General features: G+C 41.4%; 2 protein-coding genes across 3 annotated transcripts in view; one reads left to right on the forward strand and one right to left on the reverse strand.

The window, feature by feature from the left end:
• Positions 1 to 10,211, reverse strand: part of CFAP52 (cilia and flagella associated protein 52) — a gene marked incomplete at both ends in the record, with an annotated part of 35,779 nt that extends 25,568 nt beyond the window's left edge. Inside the window, 3 exons of the mRNA XM_082679642.1 lie at positions 3,295 to 3,431; positions 3,818 to 4,017; positions 10,133 to 10,211. Coding sequence (XP_082535768.1) covers positions 3,295 to 3,431; positions 3,818 to 4,017; positions 10,133 to 10,211 — 416 coding nt within the window. The remainder of the gene's footprint in view (positions 1 to 3,294; positions 3,432 to 3,817; positions 4,018 to 10,132) is intronic.
• A 799-nt stretch (positions 10,212 to 11,010) lies between these two features.
• The window catches only part of STX8 (syntaxin 8), a 241,010-nt gene continuing 231,472 nt past the window's right edge, over positions 11,011 to 20,548 (forward strand). The window contains exons 1-2 of one of the 2 annotated variants that reach the window (XM_082678912.1): positions 11,011 to 11,078; positions 17,932 to 18,031. In XM_082678912.1, the coding sequence (XP_082535038.1) occupies positions 11,062 to 11,078; positions 17,932 to 18,031 (117 nt within the window). In that variant the 5' untranslated portion in view covers positions 11,011 to 11,061. The remainder of the gene's footprint in view (positions 11,079 to 17,931; positions 18,032 to 20,548) is intronic. The other variant, XM_082678911.1, reaches the window with a different exon arrangement.

Below are 20,548 nucleotides of genomic sequence, written 5' to 3' on the forward strand. Positions count from 1 at the left end.
GGTTCGAAGATAAATGGGTGACATTTTAAAAGTTTTGAAGGAAAATGATTATAAGGCTGGAAAACCATCAGCCTATCAATCAAGTTTGATGCTAAATCTAAAGAGATTTTCAGACAGGCAGGGCGTAAAAGTTTACCACTCATTTATCTCTTGTAAAAAAATTTCCTTGGGGAAGTACTCCAGCAAAAAGAAAAAAAAAAATTCATTAATTAGAAGCAATAAAGGGGATGACATAGGCGTGTTTTCAAACTTGAACATGTAGCTGATTCACTTGGAGGGCTTAGTAAAACAGAGAGTGCTAGGACCTACCCCCAGACTTTCTGATTCAGTAGGTCTGGGGTGGAGGCTGAGAGTCTCAGGTGACACTGATGCTGGTGGTCTGGGGACCACACTTTGAGAAGTGCGGTTGTAGGTTACCTTTCCATCTTTCTGAGTACAGTCATACAGTTTAGTCCTAAACTGAGTAGTGTTTGCTTAATGATATCAAAAATGTGTGTGTGGGGTGTTACATTAAACACTGGGGTCAGAGTATTAAAGAAAAAGAATGCAGATGGTACAAACCTGGTTAATGTAAAAACATGCCTCCCTATGTTCCCCAAATTTTCTACATGTGGAATGAATTATCACAGGTGGTCTAAATAAAGGTATAACCAAGATCGCCAGGCAGGGGGAAGGAGATAGTATAAGAGCTATGAATTCTTTTTCTTAGTAGGAAGTTGATAGATACCACCTAACGTGGAAAAATTGAGATGCATGTCACTTAGAAGTTGTAAAAAACTAGAGGAACCAATATCAAAAAAGACTGTTAAAACCTTATACCCAAGAGAAATAGAAATGTACATCCACACAAAATCTTGTACGCAAATGTTGCTAACAGCATTATTAATAGTAGCCTAAAAGTGGAAATGACCCAAAAGTCTATACATTAATGAATGGGTAAGGAAAATGTGGTATATCCACACAACGTGAAAACAGTCACAAAAGGCCGCATATTGTATTATTTCATTTACGTGAAACATACAGAGCAGGCAGATCTATACACACAGAAAGTAGGTTAGTGGTTGCCTGAGGCTGGGGCAGGGGCAGTGGTGGAGCAGGAATTGGGAGTGATGGCTGATGGGCACTGGGTTTCTTTTTGAGGTGTTGAAAATGGTCTAAAACCTTTGTGGCAAAGGTTGTACAATATAACACGTAAAAAATGTCCTTGGGGAAGTATTCTGGCAACAAACAAACAAACCCACTCAACTAACCACTGTACTAAAAACCACCTGACTGTACATCTTGAATGGGTGGATTTCATGGTATGTGAAATGTATCTCAATAGGGCTGTAAAAAAAAAAAAGAATCCAAGTGCCTCTGGACAGTAGAACTCTTCATGGTGGAGGGGATACAAATTTTGAATCCTTCTGCATAGTAGGACAACACACTTGCTTTATAAACCATGAACAGGTATAGCTTTAATTTTTCAAAAACAATTTTAAGATTTAAAAATAAATAAAAGGCACCAACATAGATAGCTGGCCAAATAAATTCCAGCAGATCCATACAATTGAATAGCATACAGTTGCTGCAAAGAGCGATAGGTATTGTCTACATATATACACATAGAAGATACCCTTGGTATAAAGTTAGTCAAAAGCAGGTTGTAGTACAACACTGATAGTACAATAACATTAATGCAAAAGCTTCGCAGATAGGTTACAAAATATTCAAAATGTATGCATATGCAAATTCTAGAGTGTCCACTCTAGTTCCCAGCATCCCTTCTGTTTCTCCCCCTCTGTGGAGACGCCAGGTGGTTTGGGTAGAATGGACCCTCCCACACGGTCAGGGTTGACCCATGACTATACAGAAGCAATCAACAGGACCCCACGCTCTTCACCACCGTGACTATTCAGGGATGGGCATGTTGCATTTTCCTAGTACAGCAAAATTTGTTTTTCTTTCGAGAAGAAACTTTCTTGAGAATGTTTTTCTCAACATCTCCAGTTTTCCGTAAGCAAATCTTCGAGAGCCTAAAATCAAGCTTAAACTTACAGAGGAGATGACAGTTTTGCAGATTAGTCTTGGTTAAGGAGCCGTTTTATTCTCCCCCCAAGGCCTAGCCTTAGCAACTCTTCAGCAGGGTCTGGGGGTGGGGGGTGATAATTGCCAGGCTTGAAAAGCCTCTGGGGCTGGGACCCAGGCATCAGGGGTCTTATTTCCTCAGGTGATTTCAATGTGCACACAAGATTGAGAACAACTGCCTTAAGTTGAGCTAAGAATGTTAATAGCTGATTTCTGGATGCATTTCTTACAAAAAAAAAAACCCAAAACAGTCAAATGGGGATAAGCCAGGGAAGTCTGATTATTTACACAGCAAGAGAATGACCGTGAAAGGAGGAAATCTCGTGATGATTTTGTTGATTTGCTATATATTAAGAGAACGGTCAATATACAAGTACACACAGATGTAAATTTCCATTGTAATTAACCTGTGGATCTCAAACAAGAAAATATCTGTGAAAGTGCACCAAAGTATTAAATCCTACACAAACCTCAGGTGTTATTTTTCTTCTATAAATGATGTTCCTTTAGCATTAACACAGGAATAGGTACTACATTGATTTTTATTCCTAATATAAGGCTTTGAAATATTTTTCCCCCCACAATTTCATTTGTATGTATTCTCTCCCTACTAAACTTGACTGTGAGATCCTTGAGCGCCAAGATCATGTCTTGGTGAGGCAAGTTAAAAAATTTAAAATGCCACCTCTGGAGTTACACTGCCAGGGTTTGTCCCCCAGCTCTGCTACTTAGCAGCTGGTGAGTTTAGTTCCTCATCAGTCATATGGTCCCAATAGCTCCCACCTCATGGAGTTGTCATGAGGCTTAAATGAGATAATGAAGTCAAGTGACTCAGCACACACCTGTCCCATAGTAAGTGCTCAATAAAAAAAATCAGCTGTTGTCTATGATGAGAATTATGGTGACAAGATGATGTCATCTTTTACAGCAATGGTTCTCGATTTAGTTGCACATTAGAATCACCTGGGAAGTCTTTCTAACTCTTAAGGCCGAGTGGTCAAAGTCTCTGAAGGTGGAGCCAACCCTCAGTAATTTTCTAAAACTCCCAGTTGATTTCAATGCACTGCCAGGCTTGAGAATCAGCATCCCATAATATTTTCGTCATAGCGTTTTCACACCACACACGCTCTATAGGTGGGCAAACAGAGAATGTTAGAAAGGAGAGGGTACTTAACACATCTAGAAATATGCAGGGCGGAAAATAGGTAAGTATGCTTAGTTCATTACCTTCCATCATCTGGGCCTCCTAGTGATACCAAGTACAGATCATTTGGTGAAAAGGCCAGAGCTTCAATTTTGCCCTTGTGAAGCGATAGCCGAGCAATCAGCTCCCTTTTCTTATAATGCCACAAAATGATATCCGCCTGGGAGCAAGAATACACTGTCAGATCACAGACAGGCATTGAAAGAACTGCAAGAGATAGCTACCCCTCTCGGTGAGAAATAATCATTCGTCACTCTTCTAGAAATTAAAGCAGGTCTTACAAACACGACAGCAACAAGATGGACACAGTTGTAATCAGGGACGTTTGTTTCTGAGCATTACCGGTCACAAGTTGCACCATCGGGTATAAAACCACCAGGTTCCTCCGCTCTCAGCCTGATAGGATGAAAATGAGTTCCGAGAGGGTTCAAAGGAAGAGGAGGAAGGGTGTAAACAGGGTAGCACAGAGCTATTCTGAAGTGAGCAGTTTTTCTTGGGAGGCACTGCTAAATCTATTGAGAATGAATGATTTTTTAGTTTATTCACCTTGAAGCCCATGAATGTGACTTGTCCGGAAGCAAGGTAAACTCCGCTCTTGGAGATGGTCACACAGGAGACATTGTTGCCATGACCGTGTAGGAAATTCTGTTCCTGAGTATTTAGTGCCTGAATGAGGATGGTGCAACCCAGAGGATAAATCAGATGCTCCTGGTCGGGATGGCATTTTAGACCAGCGGGGACATGTCCTAAAAGAGAGATTAAAAATAAGAGTAAAAAATTAAAAAATAAGTCAGGGGCAGAAGTGGCTGGTGGTTTTTATTTAAATTGAGCACAAAAGAACGCTTTTGAAATAAGCCTTAGTTCAACTAAAATGTGTGTGTGCTGTGTGTGTGTGTGTGTGTGTGTGTGTGTCAGGGAGGGGTGATAGGTAATTTCATTCCACTGACAAGAAGGTTGGTCTAATAATATATAAGTTTCTCAAACTTTAAGGTGCATAAAAGTCCCCAGGGGCTCCGGTTAAAATGCAGATTCTGATTTTAGGTCTGGGGAGGGGCCGAGATACTGCATTTCCGACAAGCTCCCAAGTGATGCTGGTGTTGCTGTTGCTGGTCCAGGAACCCCACTTCAGACCTAGGTCCAGTGTTTGTAATTCTGATAAGCACAGAGCACATGAAGCAGGAGAAGCCTGTCTGGGTGAGCACATAGCCATAGGGAGAACGTGAATTCACTACCTTGGGCAGAAGTTTGGTAAAGATAAAAATTGGGGTTTCGTCCTAAGTCTCTGGCAGGCTGAAGAATCCCAGGACTTCTCATAGTGAGACCCCAATCCTCCAGATATTTGCCAAGAACCACCTCAACAATTATAAATCTTAGTAATATGTTCTAATATGAAATAGACATGAGTCCTCCCTTGTTACTCATCTTTGGTCAGAATTGTTTTGGTTATTTTTCATATCTATTTTACAATATACACTTTAAAGTCAGCTTGAGTACTTGAAAAACTCATGTTTGTATTTAGGGGAGTGGCATTAAATGTATAGATTAATTTAAGGAAAAACAATTTTTATAATAATACATTATATTTCCTTTCTAAAAGCAGGGTATGTTTTTCCATGAAGTCTCCTTTTATGCTCCTGGCGACATTTCTAATATTTCTTCATAAAGATCTCACACATTTATTTTGTTTACTTCTTGGTAGTTTAACATCTTTTTTTAATTGCTATTTCCTTCCCCATCAAAAGAGTCACAGATATTTATTAATATAGTTTTCTGGTCCTTAATGAACTCAGCTTTTATATTTAACTCCCTCTGGAATTTAGTTTGATGCATAATGTGATTCCAGTAGCTAGACAGATTTTTTTTCTTCAAACAGCCAAATATATTAATTGAATAAATGATTTCTTTCACTTTCATTGTGATCATCGTTCCTTTTTTCTGCAGTCAGTTCTCATAGTACTAAGGTTTGTGTCTGGGGGTGATCTTGTCCTTGTGAAATGTATACTTAGTTTTTCTCATTGCAGCCTCCTTATAGACAATCATATGGCTATCCATAGGGTAAAAGTAAACTTAGATCCCTACTTCACACCATCCACAAACAATACATTCCAGATAGATCACGGACCTAAATGTGAAAAACAAGACTTAATGTACATACAAGTCGTATGAAATGACTAGAACGTGACACAAAAGAGCAAATCCTAACAGCGGAGGCCAATATGTGCATCCAGTTATGTTAAAAATCACAAACTTCCTGGGAGTTCCCTGGTGGCCTAGTGGTTAGAATTCTGGGCTTTCACTGCCGTGGCCCGAGTTCAATCCCTGGTCAGGGAACTGAGATCCTGAAAACCACGTGGCACAGCCAAAAAAAAAAAAAAAAAAAAATTAAAAACTAATGACAAAAGACAAAATGAAAAGAAAACCCAAACCAGGAGAAGATATTTGCAATGTCCGTAATAACAGACAGAGAATCATACCCAGCAGAATATATAAAGAACTACCATGAAGCAATAAGAAAAATACAAACTGCCTGACAGAAAAATGAGCAAAGGCTATGAAGAAGCAATTTATGATGGAGGAAATTCAAAAGCCAGAAAACACATAGAAAGATATGCAGCTGCACAAGTGACCAGGGAAATGCAAATTATATCCAAAACGAGATACCATTTCATTTCCATCCTAATGGCTAAAATTAAGTAGGCGGACAGTGCCAGGCATTAGTGATGTGCAGCAAAGGCAACACTCACAGACTGCTTAATGGGAGGGTAAATTGGTAGAATTGCTTTGGAAAATGTGTCCGTATTGAGCATCATTGAATACATGTACGTATCCTAGGACCGAGATCTACTCTTCAGTATATAACCTAGAGAAATACTTGCAGTTGTGCTTATGGGCCATGTACAAAGGTGTTCACTGTGCCGTTGTTTATATTAGTAAAAAGTGTAAATGAATAAAAGCCCATCAACAGGGAAATAGATATTTAAAGCAAATTAAATCATCACCCAAGTAATGTTGGGTGAAAAAAAGCAGGTTTCAAATGTGCAATAAAAGAGAAGATTAATCTTTTTAAAAGATTATAAAATATAAGAACATGTAAACATATACAATTTATATATAGTATATCACATATAGTATATTTAATATTTTACATATATAGTGAAATTTTAAAACATAGCTGGGAAGGGTACACTAACTCCAGGATAATGGTTGTCTCTCTAGAGGGAGAAAGAATCAGACAGTGTTATAGGAGAGAGAACTGAAAATGTACAGTGCCTGGAAGATTCAAGTACACTTACATATTTACACCCTCAAGTTAAAACCCATAAACTATCATGTAACTCTACAATGAGTGCTAGTGTCACCATGATAAAAGGGGCTTTGCTTTTGCTTCTGATTTGTTTCCATGTGAGAGCTACTAAACTCCATTACCTGGTGTTTAAGGCCTCCAAAATCGAATCCCAGGCTCTCTTTACTGTACTATCCTGCCAGTCCATGACACTGAAGCCAGCCAAGTGTTTGCCATTCCCCAACTGACCCCACACTCTCCCCCTTCCTCCTTGGCTCACCCTATATGTGTTCCCTGGGATATTTATTCACCGACTCCTACCCAACTTTAAAGACTACTTGAGGGCTTCCCTGGTGGTGCAGTGGTTAAGAATCTGCCTGCCAATGCAGGGGACACGGGCTCCAGCCCTGGTCCAGGAAGATCCCACATGCCGCGGAGCAACTAAGTCTGGGCAACACAACTACTGAGCCTGCACTCTAGAGCCCTCAAGCCACAGCTACTGAGCCCACGTGCCACAACTACTGAAGCCCGCACGCCTAGAGCCCGGCTCCGCAACCCGCAACAAGAGAAGCCAGGGCAGTGAGAAGCCCACACGCACCGCGATGAAAAGTAGCCCCCGCTGGCCACAGCTAGAGAAAGGTGGCGCGCAGCAAGGAAGATCCAATGCAGCCAAAAAAAACAAAAACAAAAAAAAGAGACTACTTGAATTAACCTTTGACCCCATTCAAACCTAGAATAGAAGCTTTCTCCCACACTTTCATAAAACTTTGGTTATTTTCCGACAAGTAGTATAGCCTTTTTACGTAAACGTGTTGCGTTGAAGGCAAAATTACGGGAAACTCAGTCACTTTTTACCAACAAACCCATATAACTACAGCCCGGATCAAGAAGCCGATTATAACCACACCCCAGACATTTCCCATCTGCCTTCTCCCAGGCTACATCTCCCCAAAGGTAATTGCTGCTTTGACTTCTATTCCTGTAAATTAATTTTCCTCATCTTAGAACTTTATATGAATGGAATTATACTGTACAGTACGTATTCTGTCACATCTGGCTTTTTTCATTCAACATTATGTTTGTGAAATCTATCCACATTGTTGCGTGTAGCACTACAGCGGTCCCTCTGCATCGGTGGAGGATTGGCTCCAGGAACCCCGCAGATACCAAAACACGCGGATACCAAAACACGCGGATGCGCGAGTTCCTTACATAGAAGTGTGTACTACAGTCGGCCCTCGGCATCCGTGAGTTCTGCCAACCGCGGACAGATTTTTCTGCCCTCTGTATGTAGTTCATTCTTTTTCATTGCTTCAGAGTAATCCATTCTATGAATATACCAATTTATTAGTCCTTTCTACTTTTGATGGACATTTTGGTTGTAGTTTTTAGCTATTTGAAATAATGCTACTATAACCATTTGCATATATGTCTTTTTGGTATACATTTTGTATGGCATTTGGAGGATACATCAAAATTCTTTAAGCTGTACTCAGAATTTATTCCAAGGAAAAAGTTAAAGAGTTGAAAGATTTAGCTATGCAGATGTTCTTTGTAGCATTTAAAAATAAATGCAAAAAAATGTAAGGTATACTAAATTTTTAACAGGACATTGGTTAAATAAATTGGGGCATATCTATGCAACAGAATATTATATTAAAATTATGGCATAGAGTATATTTACTGCTAAGGAAAGATTTGCATGGCACCCTAGGTGGAAAAAAAATCTGATTATAAGAGAATATATCAGCATGAGACCACTTTTGTGGAAAAAATTTATATGTCAATGTATATTTCAAAGGATCATACCAAAAGTTTAACAGTGATATCTTTAGGAAATGCAATGATGGCTGATTTTTTTTCCGTTTCGCTGTATTTTTCCAATTTTCTAAATTCTTGTTCTTAAGTATGGCCATGGATTTACCCCTGTATTACACTGTATTCTCAGTGCACAGCATACTATTTGGCATAGAGTAGTTCTAGATAAATGCATATTTGACTCTGAAAAAATATAAATTGTCACAAAATCAAGAAGGTAGAAACAATTCAATTAATTTTATTCAATTTTGAAAGGCCGAGATAATTGCCATGGGAGACACTGAGGTATAATTGACCATATATTTGGTCTTTGAGTGCCACAAAACAGCACAAATTCAGTAGCAGGGCTGTCTGCTGGTCACCATTGTGACTCTTTGCCCTCATAGCAGGTCATCCACATCCTTTACCAATGACCTGGTGATCAGCTCTAAAGAGGGCCAGTATCTGGATGCACTAAATGCCCACTTTCTATCAGAGACTGTTAACCTAAAACGAAGACTCAAGAGCCAAGTCCTAGAATGTGCTAACACTTTAGCCTTTGATTGTTCTGTGTCTACATTACCACAATTTTAAAGATTTCAGGCATCACAATGCACTTTTTTAAGTTTGCTTTTTTAAAAAAAATAGATCTTTATTGCTTCACAATACTGTGTTAGTTTCTGTTGTACAACGAAGTCAATCAGCCGTATGCATACATATATCCCCTCCCTCTTGAGCCTCTATCCCACGACTCTAAGTCATTGCAAAGCACCGAGCTGATCTCCCTGTGCTATGCTGCTGCCTCCCACTAGCTATTTTACATTTGGTAGTGTATATATGTCAATGCTACTCTCACTTTGCCCCAGCTTCCCCTCCCCACTGTGTCCTCAAATCCATTCTCTATGTCTACTTCTTTATTCCTGCCCTGCTACTAGGTTCATCAGTACCATTTTTTATTTTTAGATTCCATATATGTGCGTTAGCATACGGTATTTGTTTCTCTCTTTCTGACTTACCTCACTCTGTATGACAGACTCTAGGTCCATCCACCTCAGTACAAATAATTCAATTTCGTTTCTTTTTATGGCAGATGAATGGATAAAGAAGATGTGGCACATATATACAATGGAATATTATTCAGCCATAAAAAGTTTGCTTTTTAAAAAATGCAACCCATTGCTTGTTTTCATCCTTCTCAGAAAACCAAACAGCATTTCCCCCCTTCATGTTGCAAATAGGAGGGGGTCATAAGTCAGATTTAGGCAGAACAACCAGGCCTCCTCTGACCAAAGCATCTCTCCTCTCCAGCTCCCCCTGGCGTCCTCTTCGCCTTCTGTCGTGGACTGAAATCCTCACCATTAGAATCCCCCCTCCCCCCCAGCCCCTTCTCATTAGTACATCAGAAGGTAGTCCCAGGGGCCTACACGGATTCTGTAGGTGGTTACCGAGGGGCAGGCAGTATTGCGGGTTGTGTGGGGCTTAGAGCCAGGGGAGAGCTGACTATTGGGAGAAGGCTTTCAAGTCACACTTACTTATCCTTAAGGAGGAGGAGGCATTTCGTTCCTTTTAGGCAAAACCCATCCCTTTCTTTGAGGCTTGGAGTGAGGATGTGACTCTCTAAGACTTTTGGGGAGGAGGAGCTCTCTGGGTCCCCAGTGCTTCGCCCGTGCCAGCGTCCCAAGCTGCCTTCCAGGTGCTACCTGGGGTCTCACTCTCCCTGTTTGCACTACGTGTCCCTGGGGTTCCTAAACCGCCCAACCCAGACGTGCTCTAGGTCTCACCATTGAATCCGATCACGGCCTCAAGCTCCAGCTCGGTCACCTCAGCCACCTCATTCTTGGGCGAAGTTTGGGTCTCCATCACCCGGAGACTCCGCTTACGTTACTCTCAGCCTCCAGAGGTGCAGCGTCTTCCGGTCGTTATGGTAACGGACTTGCGCATGCGCGCCAGATCAACGCCTGCGCTGAAACCCAGGCGAAGGAGTTCGAGTCCTTTTGCTCTCTTGCAAACGGAAAGAGCCGTTCTTTCTACCTTCTAGTATTTCTCTGGAAATTTAAGGGGCACTAAATGCACAGAACTAATTCCCTCCTGTCCCATGTAAAGAGTGTGTGACCTTTGGGGTAACTATATAATTAAGCTCCTAATGGCATTTAAGAATTGAAGAATTGCCTCTGATGGGAAGGCTGCTATAAGACAATATATAATTGATACTTCTTTGGGTCCCATGTTTGAAGCAGGACAAAAAGGTTTTTTTAACTATACTGAGGTATAAATTATATAGAGAATTTACTTAAAGTGGGCTTTAGTAAATTTATATAGTTGTGCAACTATCACCACAATCCATTGTTTGTTTGTTTGTTTGTTTGTTTTTGTTTTAAGCAGGATAAAATGTTAAGTAACTGCTAGAGGTCTTGAGGGGCTCCCACCTACCTGGGAAAAATGCTTAGATTTTGTTCAAAAACAATTTTATTTTAATTGCACCCAACTGTTCGCGTCTCTTAGTGGGACCCGATTGCTCCAACCTACAGTTCCCCGGGGGAGCGCTTTCCTTTCTTCATCACAGTTTGGAGGCCTTGGGGTACGTATATTCACTGTGCAAACTTCAGGTTCCGGTCGCGCACGGGTCGAGCCGCGGGGTGTGAGCCGCGCGGGCCGCCGTAGTCAGCTGTTGCGAGCAGGAAGTGTCCGAGGAGTGGGTGGAGACTGCACCATGGCCCCGGACCCCTGGTGAGCCCGGGGAGAGGGAGGCTGCACGCGGACCGTCCCGGGGGAGGCCGTGCTGCTGGGGAACGGGCGGTCGCTAGGCATTAGGGCTGGAGGCCTTTCGGGATGAGGGGAGGGGAGCAAGGCCCCTTCCCCTGCTGCCGGGGACGGGGTTTGAGGGGCTGGGCTCTGCCGCATCCCGACACCCTCGGTCTTGACAGGGGTGGCCGGGGCGGGAGACCCGGCGGACCCCTGAGGAGCTGAGTTCCAGTGCCGAATCTCTGAGCATTCCTTTAGCCCTTCTTGGCTGCATCTCCCGGATTCCCGCCCATCGTGGTTGTGGAGATGGCTGATGCAGGCTTCCCTGGACTCCTGCGAAAGTGAAGTCCGAGTGGCCTTTTTGTGGAACGCCAGTGTATCTGGTGAACCTTCTTATTTCCCAGGTGGAGAAACCGAGGTTCAGAATTCATGGTCATCAGCGAGTTAGTAACCAGTTGGCGCTAGCATCTAGATCTTGTGGGCCCTTCAAAAAACTTAGAGGAATCTGGGAGGGAAATTATGCCGTTGATAAGGTATTTTAGTACCACGAAGACTTTCTATGGCAGCAACTTCTGCAGTAAAACAATAGGTGATAAGGGCCTTTTATTCAACAGTTAAGTCCCAAGGACTGACTGGATGATGAAAGACACAAGTTCTGATACGAGGAACCTATTCCTATAGTGTATTGGACTTGAGCTTTTTGCTTACTAATTTAAAATGCTATAGCTCAACACGGTTCTTTTGGAGAATATGTCATATTAGTAACTTGTAACATAGTTTATTGTTTAAGTTGCAGATAGTCTGGATATTAAGAGATTAACTTTGAAAAATCAAAGTTAATCTACCTGGGATCTAGATTATCTGGGCCAATGGCTTAATTGATTTAACACTAATTTTTTTTCACCTTATTTTAACACCCCGATAGAAAATTTAGAAAATATTGAAAATTTGCAAAGGAAAAAACCCCCATCTTTAACTCTTATCATTTGGAATAATTGCCACTGTTGATTTTTTTAAATTAATTAATTAATTTTTGGCTGCGCTCTGTCTTTTTTGCTGCGCGTGGGCTTTTCTCTGGTTGTGGCGAGCGGGGGCTACTCGCGGGCTTCTCACTGCGGTGGCTTCTCTTGTTGCAGAGCACGGGCTCTAGGCACGGTCTTCAGTAGTTGTGGCTCGTGGGCCCTAGAGCGCAGGCTTAGTAGTTGCGGTGCATGGGCTTAGCTGCTCCGCGGCATTTGGGATCTTCCCGGACCAGGGCTCGAACCCGTGTCTCCTGCATTGACAGGCGGATTCTCAACCACTGCGTCACCAGGGAAGCCTGGCACTGTTGATTTTTAAAATGAATTCATTACTTTGTATAATATATGTGTGTGTGTCTATATATATGTGTGTATACATATACACACACCCCTGTATATTTTACAAAACAGGGAACATTCCTCCATATCATTAAATATTCACTGAAAACACAATTTTTTTTTTTTTTTTTTTGCGGTACACGGGCCTCTCACTGTTGTGGCCTCTCCGGTTGCAGAGCACAGGCTCCGGACGTGCAGGCTCAGTGGCCATGGCTCATGGGCCCAGCCGCTCCGCAGCATGTGGGATCTTCCCGGACCGGGGCACGAACCCGTGTCCCCTGCATCGGCAGGCGGACTCCCAACCACTGCGCCACCAGGGAAGCCCTGAAGACACAATTTTAATGGTGCTTAATAGTGCATCATATGAATGACCTTGATTTAATCATTCCCCTCTTTGTACCCTTTAAAAAATGTGAGGGATTTTTTGGGTTTTATTTTTTTTAATTACAAAGACTGCCCTTTTGTTCCATCTCTTATTTCCTTGGCTCACTCCCTAGAAGTGGAACTACTGGGTCCAAGGGCTAAGTTGCCCTCCACTTCCTGGAAGCTAACTCCCTCATTTTACACATAAGGTAGGAAATAGAGCTTAGCAATAAGGTAGAGGCCCCAGGGTATCCATTTAGGTTGGTAGAAGCTATCACTGAACCCCGGGCCTCTTCCACAGTTAATGTTGAAAAAGCACTGATAAGTTTTCCTGTTCCTCTCAAGTAGTTTGACTCAGCAGCTTTCTCATTTGTTGAAAGTGAAACAATGAGGGACTGTGCTGTGCTAGGTCAGCTTCCTTGCAAAGTAGGTTGCTGCTCACGGGAGCAGAAAGGAGTATGGAATAGGACTTGGAAAAATCTATAAAACAGACTTGACTACAGCTTTGCTTTCCTACTATTGAAATAGCATAGCTCAGTGATGCTTTACTCCTGAGTAGCGTTCTGCTGTTTAGAAATGGAATATGGCTGTCACTCTCTTAATGGCATATCAAAGCCAGTGGTAAGCTCACTGTGTAATAGAAACAGCCGGTGGTGACTGTCTCTGAATGGGTTCTTTGCTAAAGTTAATCAGCTTTACCACTTTTTTCTCTCTGTTCCAGTTCCACAGCCTCTGTCATGGCATCACCATCCTCTTAGGCCTGAAAACTCTAATCATCTACTTTTTCCTCACTCTTCCTATCAGATTGTTCACTCATCTCCAGTATTTTTTTTTCTTTTCTTTTCTGCCGTAGCCCAATCCTTTATAGCCTTATGGCTTACAGAGAGTAAATATTGGTGGCTGGTTACTGCGTTGAATGGCTGGAGAAGTCTTCTACTGGTCTCTTGCCACTCTCCTCTCATCCCCCCAGTGATTTATGTACGTGGAGTTCAGGTTACTTTTCCTAAACTAGTATTTTAGGTACCTGTGTGCTTGATTCCATCATGAGGTTGCCCATTACAGCTAGGCCAGCGGTTCGCAAGCTTTGCTACAGATTGAAATCACCTGGGGAACTTTACAACTCCTCACGTCCAGGTCAAACCCCCTGCCAATTCAATCAGAATGATGCCTGGGGTAGGAGCCGGGATTTTTTTTTTTTTTTTTTTTTTAGGTCTTCTCTGGTGATTCAACTGTGTAGCAAAGCTTCAGAAATGCTCTTTAGAGCTCAAATGAAAGCGTGAGGATGATGAGGAAGACATCTGGGGTTTGGGCATCAGCGTTCCATGTAACCTCTTCCAGGCCTCACTCTATGTGTACAAGTATCCCCTGCACCTCTCAAATTCTCTGCTAAAAGTCAAAGCTTGTCCTGCTGTTCAAGGCTCTGCAGAAACTAGCTTCGACTCATCAGTACCATTTTATACTTTACCCTCCTACCCAGGACCACCACTCAGCCGACCGTGCCAGGCTCCTACCCTCCCTTTCATCTTTGCTTGTTCCCTGTGCCTCTCACCTCGTCTAGAATGTGCTCCTCCCTCTTGTGGGAGTGAGAGGCCTGCTTTGACCTTGTGGTTCAGCCCAAGGTGTAACCTCGTGGCCCAGCCTTATCAGATCTGTCTCGGCCAACAGTAATTTCTCTCATTTCTGAGCTCCGGAAATATGCACTCGCCATTTATACTCCGTGTTTGGCAGGAGGTGTGTTGTACCTTGTTATTGATTTTCATACGTGTGGTCTGGGACCACAGAGCCAGACCTCAGAACCTCTTTTCATAGATGACAACATGCAGGGAAAAAGAGGAAAATGTGGCAAAGCTGGGACTAGGACCCAGGTTTTCTTATCAGCCTCCCTCCTACTTCCTTTTTCTTTCTTTCTTTTTTTTTAATATTTATGTATTTACTTTTGGCTGCCTCAGGTCTTAGTTGTTGGCCCACGGGCTTAGCTTCCCCACGGCATGTGGGATCTTAATTTCCTGACCAGGGGTCAGCCCTGCATCCCCTGCGTTGGAAGGCAGATTCTCAACCACTGGACCACCAGGGAAGTCTCCCCTCCTACTTTCTTAATTGTGTATTGTCTTATATCACCTGCTGTCTTTTGGGATGCATGAATATATGTATATGAATGATGCTACTTTAGATTATAGCGGTGAGTTGCCAAGGATCCTACTGTTAGCGAACCAAACTTGGGTTGACTCGCCCGCATGCAGCAAAGCCAATCTACTGATACAATGTTGCGGTGAAGGAAAGTGCAGCGTTTATCGCAGAGCACCAAGCAAGGAGTCTAGTGCTAGTGCTTAAAACATCTGAATTCCCCGACGGCCTTCAGGGAAAGGTTTTTAAAGACAGGGTGGGGGGGGGGCTTCCCTGGTGGCGCAGTGGTTGAGAGTCCGCCTGCCGATGCGGGAGACACGGGTTCGTGCCCCGGTCCGGGAAGATCGCACATGCCGTGGGGCGGCTGGGCCCGTGAGCCATGGCCACTGAGCCTGCGCTCCGCGACGGGAGAGGCCACAACAGGGAGAGGCCCGCGTACCGCAAAAAAAAAAAAAAAAAAAACGGGTGAGGGAGGGGCGTTGTGGGGTCGTGATCAGCTCGTGGACACTCTTCTGATTGGTTGGTGGAGGGGTAATTGGGAGTCACTTTCTGTTTCCCGTTGGTCTGGGGTCTACGTGCCTTTTGGGCAGCATACAGTTACTTCTCCCACCCGGCGGGGGTTTCGGTATCTGCAAAGCAGCTCAAAGGACACGGCTCAGAATATTATCTACAGCCCTTGAGGAGTAACCAAAGGTCCTTGACTTTAATGGCTAAACTATTATTATTTTGTTTTGCTTGACTGTTTTCCTGCTTCTCACTTCTCTGATTAAATTTACTCTTTGGAACTCAGGGAAGCCCTAGGAGACTAAAGCTTTTCCATAGACGAGAGGCAGGAGGAGGACAAGGGGATGGGGATCTGTTCCAGGAAGGCCCCAAAGGGTTCTGCTCAGTTACACTACCTCATCGGATCCTTATTAAATTTAAAATGTACAGCTCTTAGCATAGGACCTGGCCCAGATCAGGTACTCAGTTGTTAGCCGTAGCTGTAATCACTGTAGTAAGACTCCTAAGGGAAACGACTGGAGATTGTTTATTTTTCCTTCATTCAAAGACATTTGCCAGGTCGCCTCATTGTTCAAGTGATATGTGGGAATTCAGAGATTTTAAGAAATGGATTGCTTATTTTTTCAGACAAAAATTGGAACATTAGGTTAAACAGATTTTAATATTTTTTTGAAACTTAAAAATATTTATTAATTCATTTATAATAACAATAATCAACCTATTACATGTCAGTATAAATCATGTTTTTAACAGAAAATATCTGTATTTTCCAAAACAAGAGAAAATAAGTGAGAAGAGTGGCATTGTTTTACATTAAGTTCTTTTTACATAAATTTACATAACTTTTTTTTATTCAAACAGTCACAAAAATTATAATCATCCTCATCAGTTCACTCAGTCCCATGTAATTAATTCTTTTTTCATCTTGATCTTTTGTTAACACTTTTATGAATTCATCAGTTTTCCATTAGAGTTCTGAAAATGCTTATTCATTCAGTTCAGCAGTATAGTCAGTTACCAGAAACCTGTACTTGTCAGAGTCTTTTCCATGAATTCCTTGAAGATGAAACACTTTTATAGGAACATTTTTGCAAAAGCATCAGAGTACACCCAGAACTGTCTGTAAATGACAAAAGACTTAAAAATGACCACGGTTAAAGATTTGATGAAAGTTCATAATAATGCAATTGACAAGGAAATTTAGTTATTTCTGAGATATACATTTTAAGTAATAACTAGAATTATGACTTATAACATTATACCAGAACATATAAGATTTTTAGGAATTTCATGTAATGTCTGAAACATTTATATTAACATATTTCCATACAAATAACCCAGAGAAAGTTTAGTATTAGTTTTTTTTAATTTTTTAATTTAATTGTATTTATTTTTTTATACAGCAGGTTGTTATTAGTCATCAATTTTATACACATCAGCGTGCACATGTCATTCCCAATCGCCCAATTCAGCACACCACCATCCCCACCCCACCCCGTGGCTTTCCCGCCTTGGTGTTTAACATTAGGTTAAACAGCAGATTTTAATATTTTTTACTGGGCACTCCTGGAAAATAGGTTCATCGTATATTCATAGTCCCTGCCTTTAGGAGAGATGAAATGTGTGTACACACTTAAGTATTTTCTGTAAAACAGATAAAAAGGCTGTAAGCGAAGGGAAAAATAAGGGACTATTGGGGATTGATTGTGAATCCTTCAAAACCCCCAACACTGTTGAATAACAAATAGAAGCTCAGGACCTGCTTTGAGAGAATTCTGGTATGCTTAGGAGTCAGGTGGGTGTGTGTCCTTTGACCCCAGAGCATCGTCTTACCTGCTGATCTGTGTAGCTCTTCCCCAAATAGCTGCTCACTTGGCCTGCCACTCTCCATCCCTTTATCCTGCTTTATTTTCCTTCTTAGCCCATAGCAACACTTGACATACTATGTTTTGGTTTGTTTGATGCCTTTCTCCCTTCGCTAAACTCCTTGAAAGCAGGGACTTCATCCATTTTGTTCCCTGCTCTATTCTCCAGTGCCTGGAGCAGTACTCAGCACAGAGGCGGCCCTCCAGAAATGTTTGCTGAATGTTTTGTGAATGAACGAATCTGTATGCTTTATCAGCGGTCAGATAGCACAGTGGCTAGGAGCAGAGGCTCAGGGCCAGGCAGCCTTGGTTTGCAGCTGGTGGTACCCATAGGGCAAGTCGCTCTACCTCTTTGTGCCTCATTTTCTCACATGTATGATGGGGATGGTGACCCACCTCCCAGTGTTCTTGTGTGGATTAAGTGAGTTATTACAAAGGAAGCTTTGAGAATTGAGCCCAGCCTGTACTAAGTACCATTCAACCCCTGTTGCCATTACTTTTACAATTTTCATCCTCCCTTCCTGTTTGCATTTGTGACTAGAATTACAAACTGAAACTTAGATTATGCAGAAATTTCCTTTAAAGAACCTTCAACATTTTTCTCCCTTTATGACTTTGATGCAGGTTCTCCACCTACGATTCTACCTGCCAAATTGCACAAGAGATTGCTGAGAAAATTCAACAACGAAATCAGTATGAAAGAAATGGTGAAAATACAACCAAGGTAAGACCAGGAATGAGTACTTCAAATGATTTGTTTGAGCTCTGAGGTCTGAAAACCCTCCCCTTTCTGACTCTGTGTGTATGTGTGTGTATAATGGCCTTTAATGCTTACACATGTCGAATTGACATTACAACCAATCAGTTAATAGTTATTTAATCACTAGGACTAAATGAAGCATGACATCTCTATAATTTCTCCTACTTTACCTTAAAAAGTTTCTAACAATTTCATAGTGTAGTTCCAAGGTTGGCACACTTTTCCCCAGATGGTAAATCTGTCAGGCTTTGCAGGACAAGAGGCCAAGTTCTCACCTCTTTGAGTACCCATTCTCGACAAAAGGATAATAAACTTTTTTGGTTTTTTACATTTTACATTTAAAAATGTAAAAAATCATCCTTCGCTTGTGGGCTGTAAAAAACAATGGTGGGATTTGGCGAGGATATATGGTTTTTAGAAAACCGTGAGTCCATGCCAATACTTTTGATTCTAATCCAACATTCACAGGTTTCTTTGTAACTTCCCCATTCTAAATTAGTATTTTCCTTCCTTCTCCTGCAGTGAGAACCCAGGTTTCCAGAAGCATTGATATGTTTTTGCTCATTTGGTCTCTCTTAGAGTTTACAGAAAGTAGTTTCAGAATCATTACACAAGGGCCACTACAGACAATAAGTAAAGTTTGAGTTTGTGTCTTTATTATTATTTTTTTTAAATTTAGAATATCCCCCTAAGGATACTGAGGTTATTCTGTTCTAAAGCTATTAGAATTGTTTCTTTTTTTTCTGTGTCTTATGCTCTCCTTTGTATCTATTGATATTCATTTTCAGGGTTTGCTTTTCTTCCCTACCCTTGCTGATACAATTTTTAATATGTAGAACATTTACATAGTTCAGAAGTCAATATTATATACAAAGGTATACTCGAAGTCTTGTCCCCATCCCACTCTTTTCCATGCTTTCTTCACCTGCTTCTTAGAGGTAACCTTTTTTAAAATTAATTTCTCATTTATTCTTCCTGTGTGACTTCTTGCAGAAGTAGGCATTCAGGTGTGTGTGTGTGTGTGTGTGTGTGTGTGTGTGTGTGTATTCTCATTTCTGTTCCTTTGACACAAAAGTTACTCTTTTGTATCTTGCTCTTTTCACTTGATAATATATGATAGAGATATTAATGCACTGAGATCTTCTCAGTTTTTCTTTGGGCCTTATAGTCCTCTATTGTGTATACTCTAGTTCATTAACCTGTCTCCTAAGAATGGGCATTTAGAGTGTTTCCAGTCTTTTGCAGTTATGAATAATGCTGCAATAAATAGCTTTGTGATTTTTTTTTTTTTTTTTGTATTTGTATTTGTGGAGGTTCTTTTAAGGGTGAATTCTCAGAACCAGGGCATATGTGATTTTTTTTTTACCTGTTGCCAAATTCCCCTCCACAGGAGTTGTCACCTTTGGCTTCACAGCCTGGCCAGCAGAGGGCGCTGTCAATTCTCTGAATTTTTGCCAACCTTATATAAGTGAGATAAAATATTTTAGTGTCTTCATTTTTTTAATTGAAGCATAATTGACTTACAATATTATATTAGTTTTGGGTATACAGCATAGTGATTTGATTTTTCTTTTTTTTTTTTTTTGCCGTAAGTGGGCCTCTCACTGTTGTGGCCTCTCCCGTTGCGGAGCACAGGCTCCGGACGCGCAGGCTCAGCGGCCATGGCTCACGGGCCCAGCCGCTCCGCGGCATGCGGGATCTTCCCGGACCGGGGCACGAACCCGTGTCCCCTGCATCGGCAGGCGGACGCTCAACCAGTGCGCCACCAGGGAAGCCCAATATGCATTCTTAAAATCACTTATGCCATTGAACATCTTTTCATGTATTTATTGGATGTTTGTATTTCTTACTTTATGAATTGCCTGTTATATACATGTCCTTAACCTAGCTTATTATTTCTTAATTTCCAAGTGTTCCTTATATATATGTTAACTGAGCTTTGATTAAGCTTTGATCTGGCATATTTGGTGCAAATATTTTTTCTATTAATTTGGATTTTGATTTTATAAATGACTTTAAAATATATGTATACACTTTTAAAAAATTTTATTTGAAATTATCACTCTTTTTATTTATGGCCTTTTCTTATAGGAGAAGGGGAGATACTGCTTAGAAAGGCCTTTCACACCCAGGGATTATAGAAGTACTTTGCCTAATAATCTAAATTTTCCTCTTTTTTATCTTTTTTTAAAACACATAAATCTTTATAATATTTGAAATTCATTTCGTGTATTGTAGGCATCTATTTTTTTCCCATTTGCTAAATTATTAATCCCCCCCCAAATATGAAATAGTCCATATTTCATTCACTAAGTTCTTACACAAATGCACTGTTTCTGGACCTTCTGTTCTGTTGCACTAATGAAGCCATTGGTAACTGCCAGCATCATACTCTTGTAGTTTTTTGTAAAGATTTAATATCTAGTTGTTTAAGGCCCCCTTAGTTACACATATCCATGATCTTTCTATATTTCCCTTCAT

Source organism: Grampus griseus (genome assembly GCF_964374135.1).
Source record: "Grampus griseus genome assembly, chromosome: 20".
NCBI classification, from domain to species: Eukaryota; Metazoa; Chordata; class Mammalia; order Artiodactyla; family Delphinidae; genus Grampus; species Grampus griseus.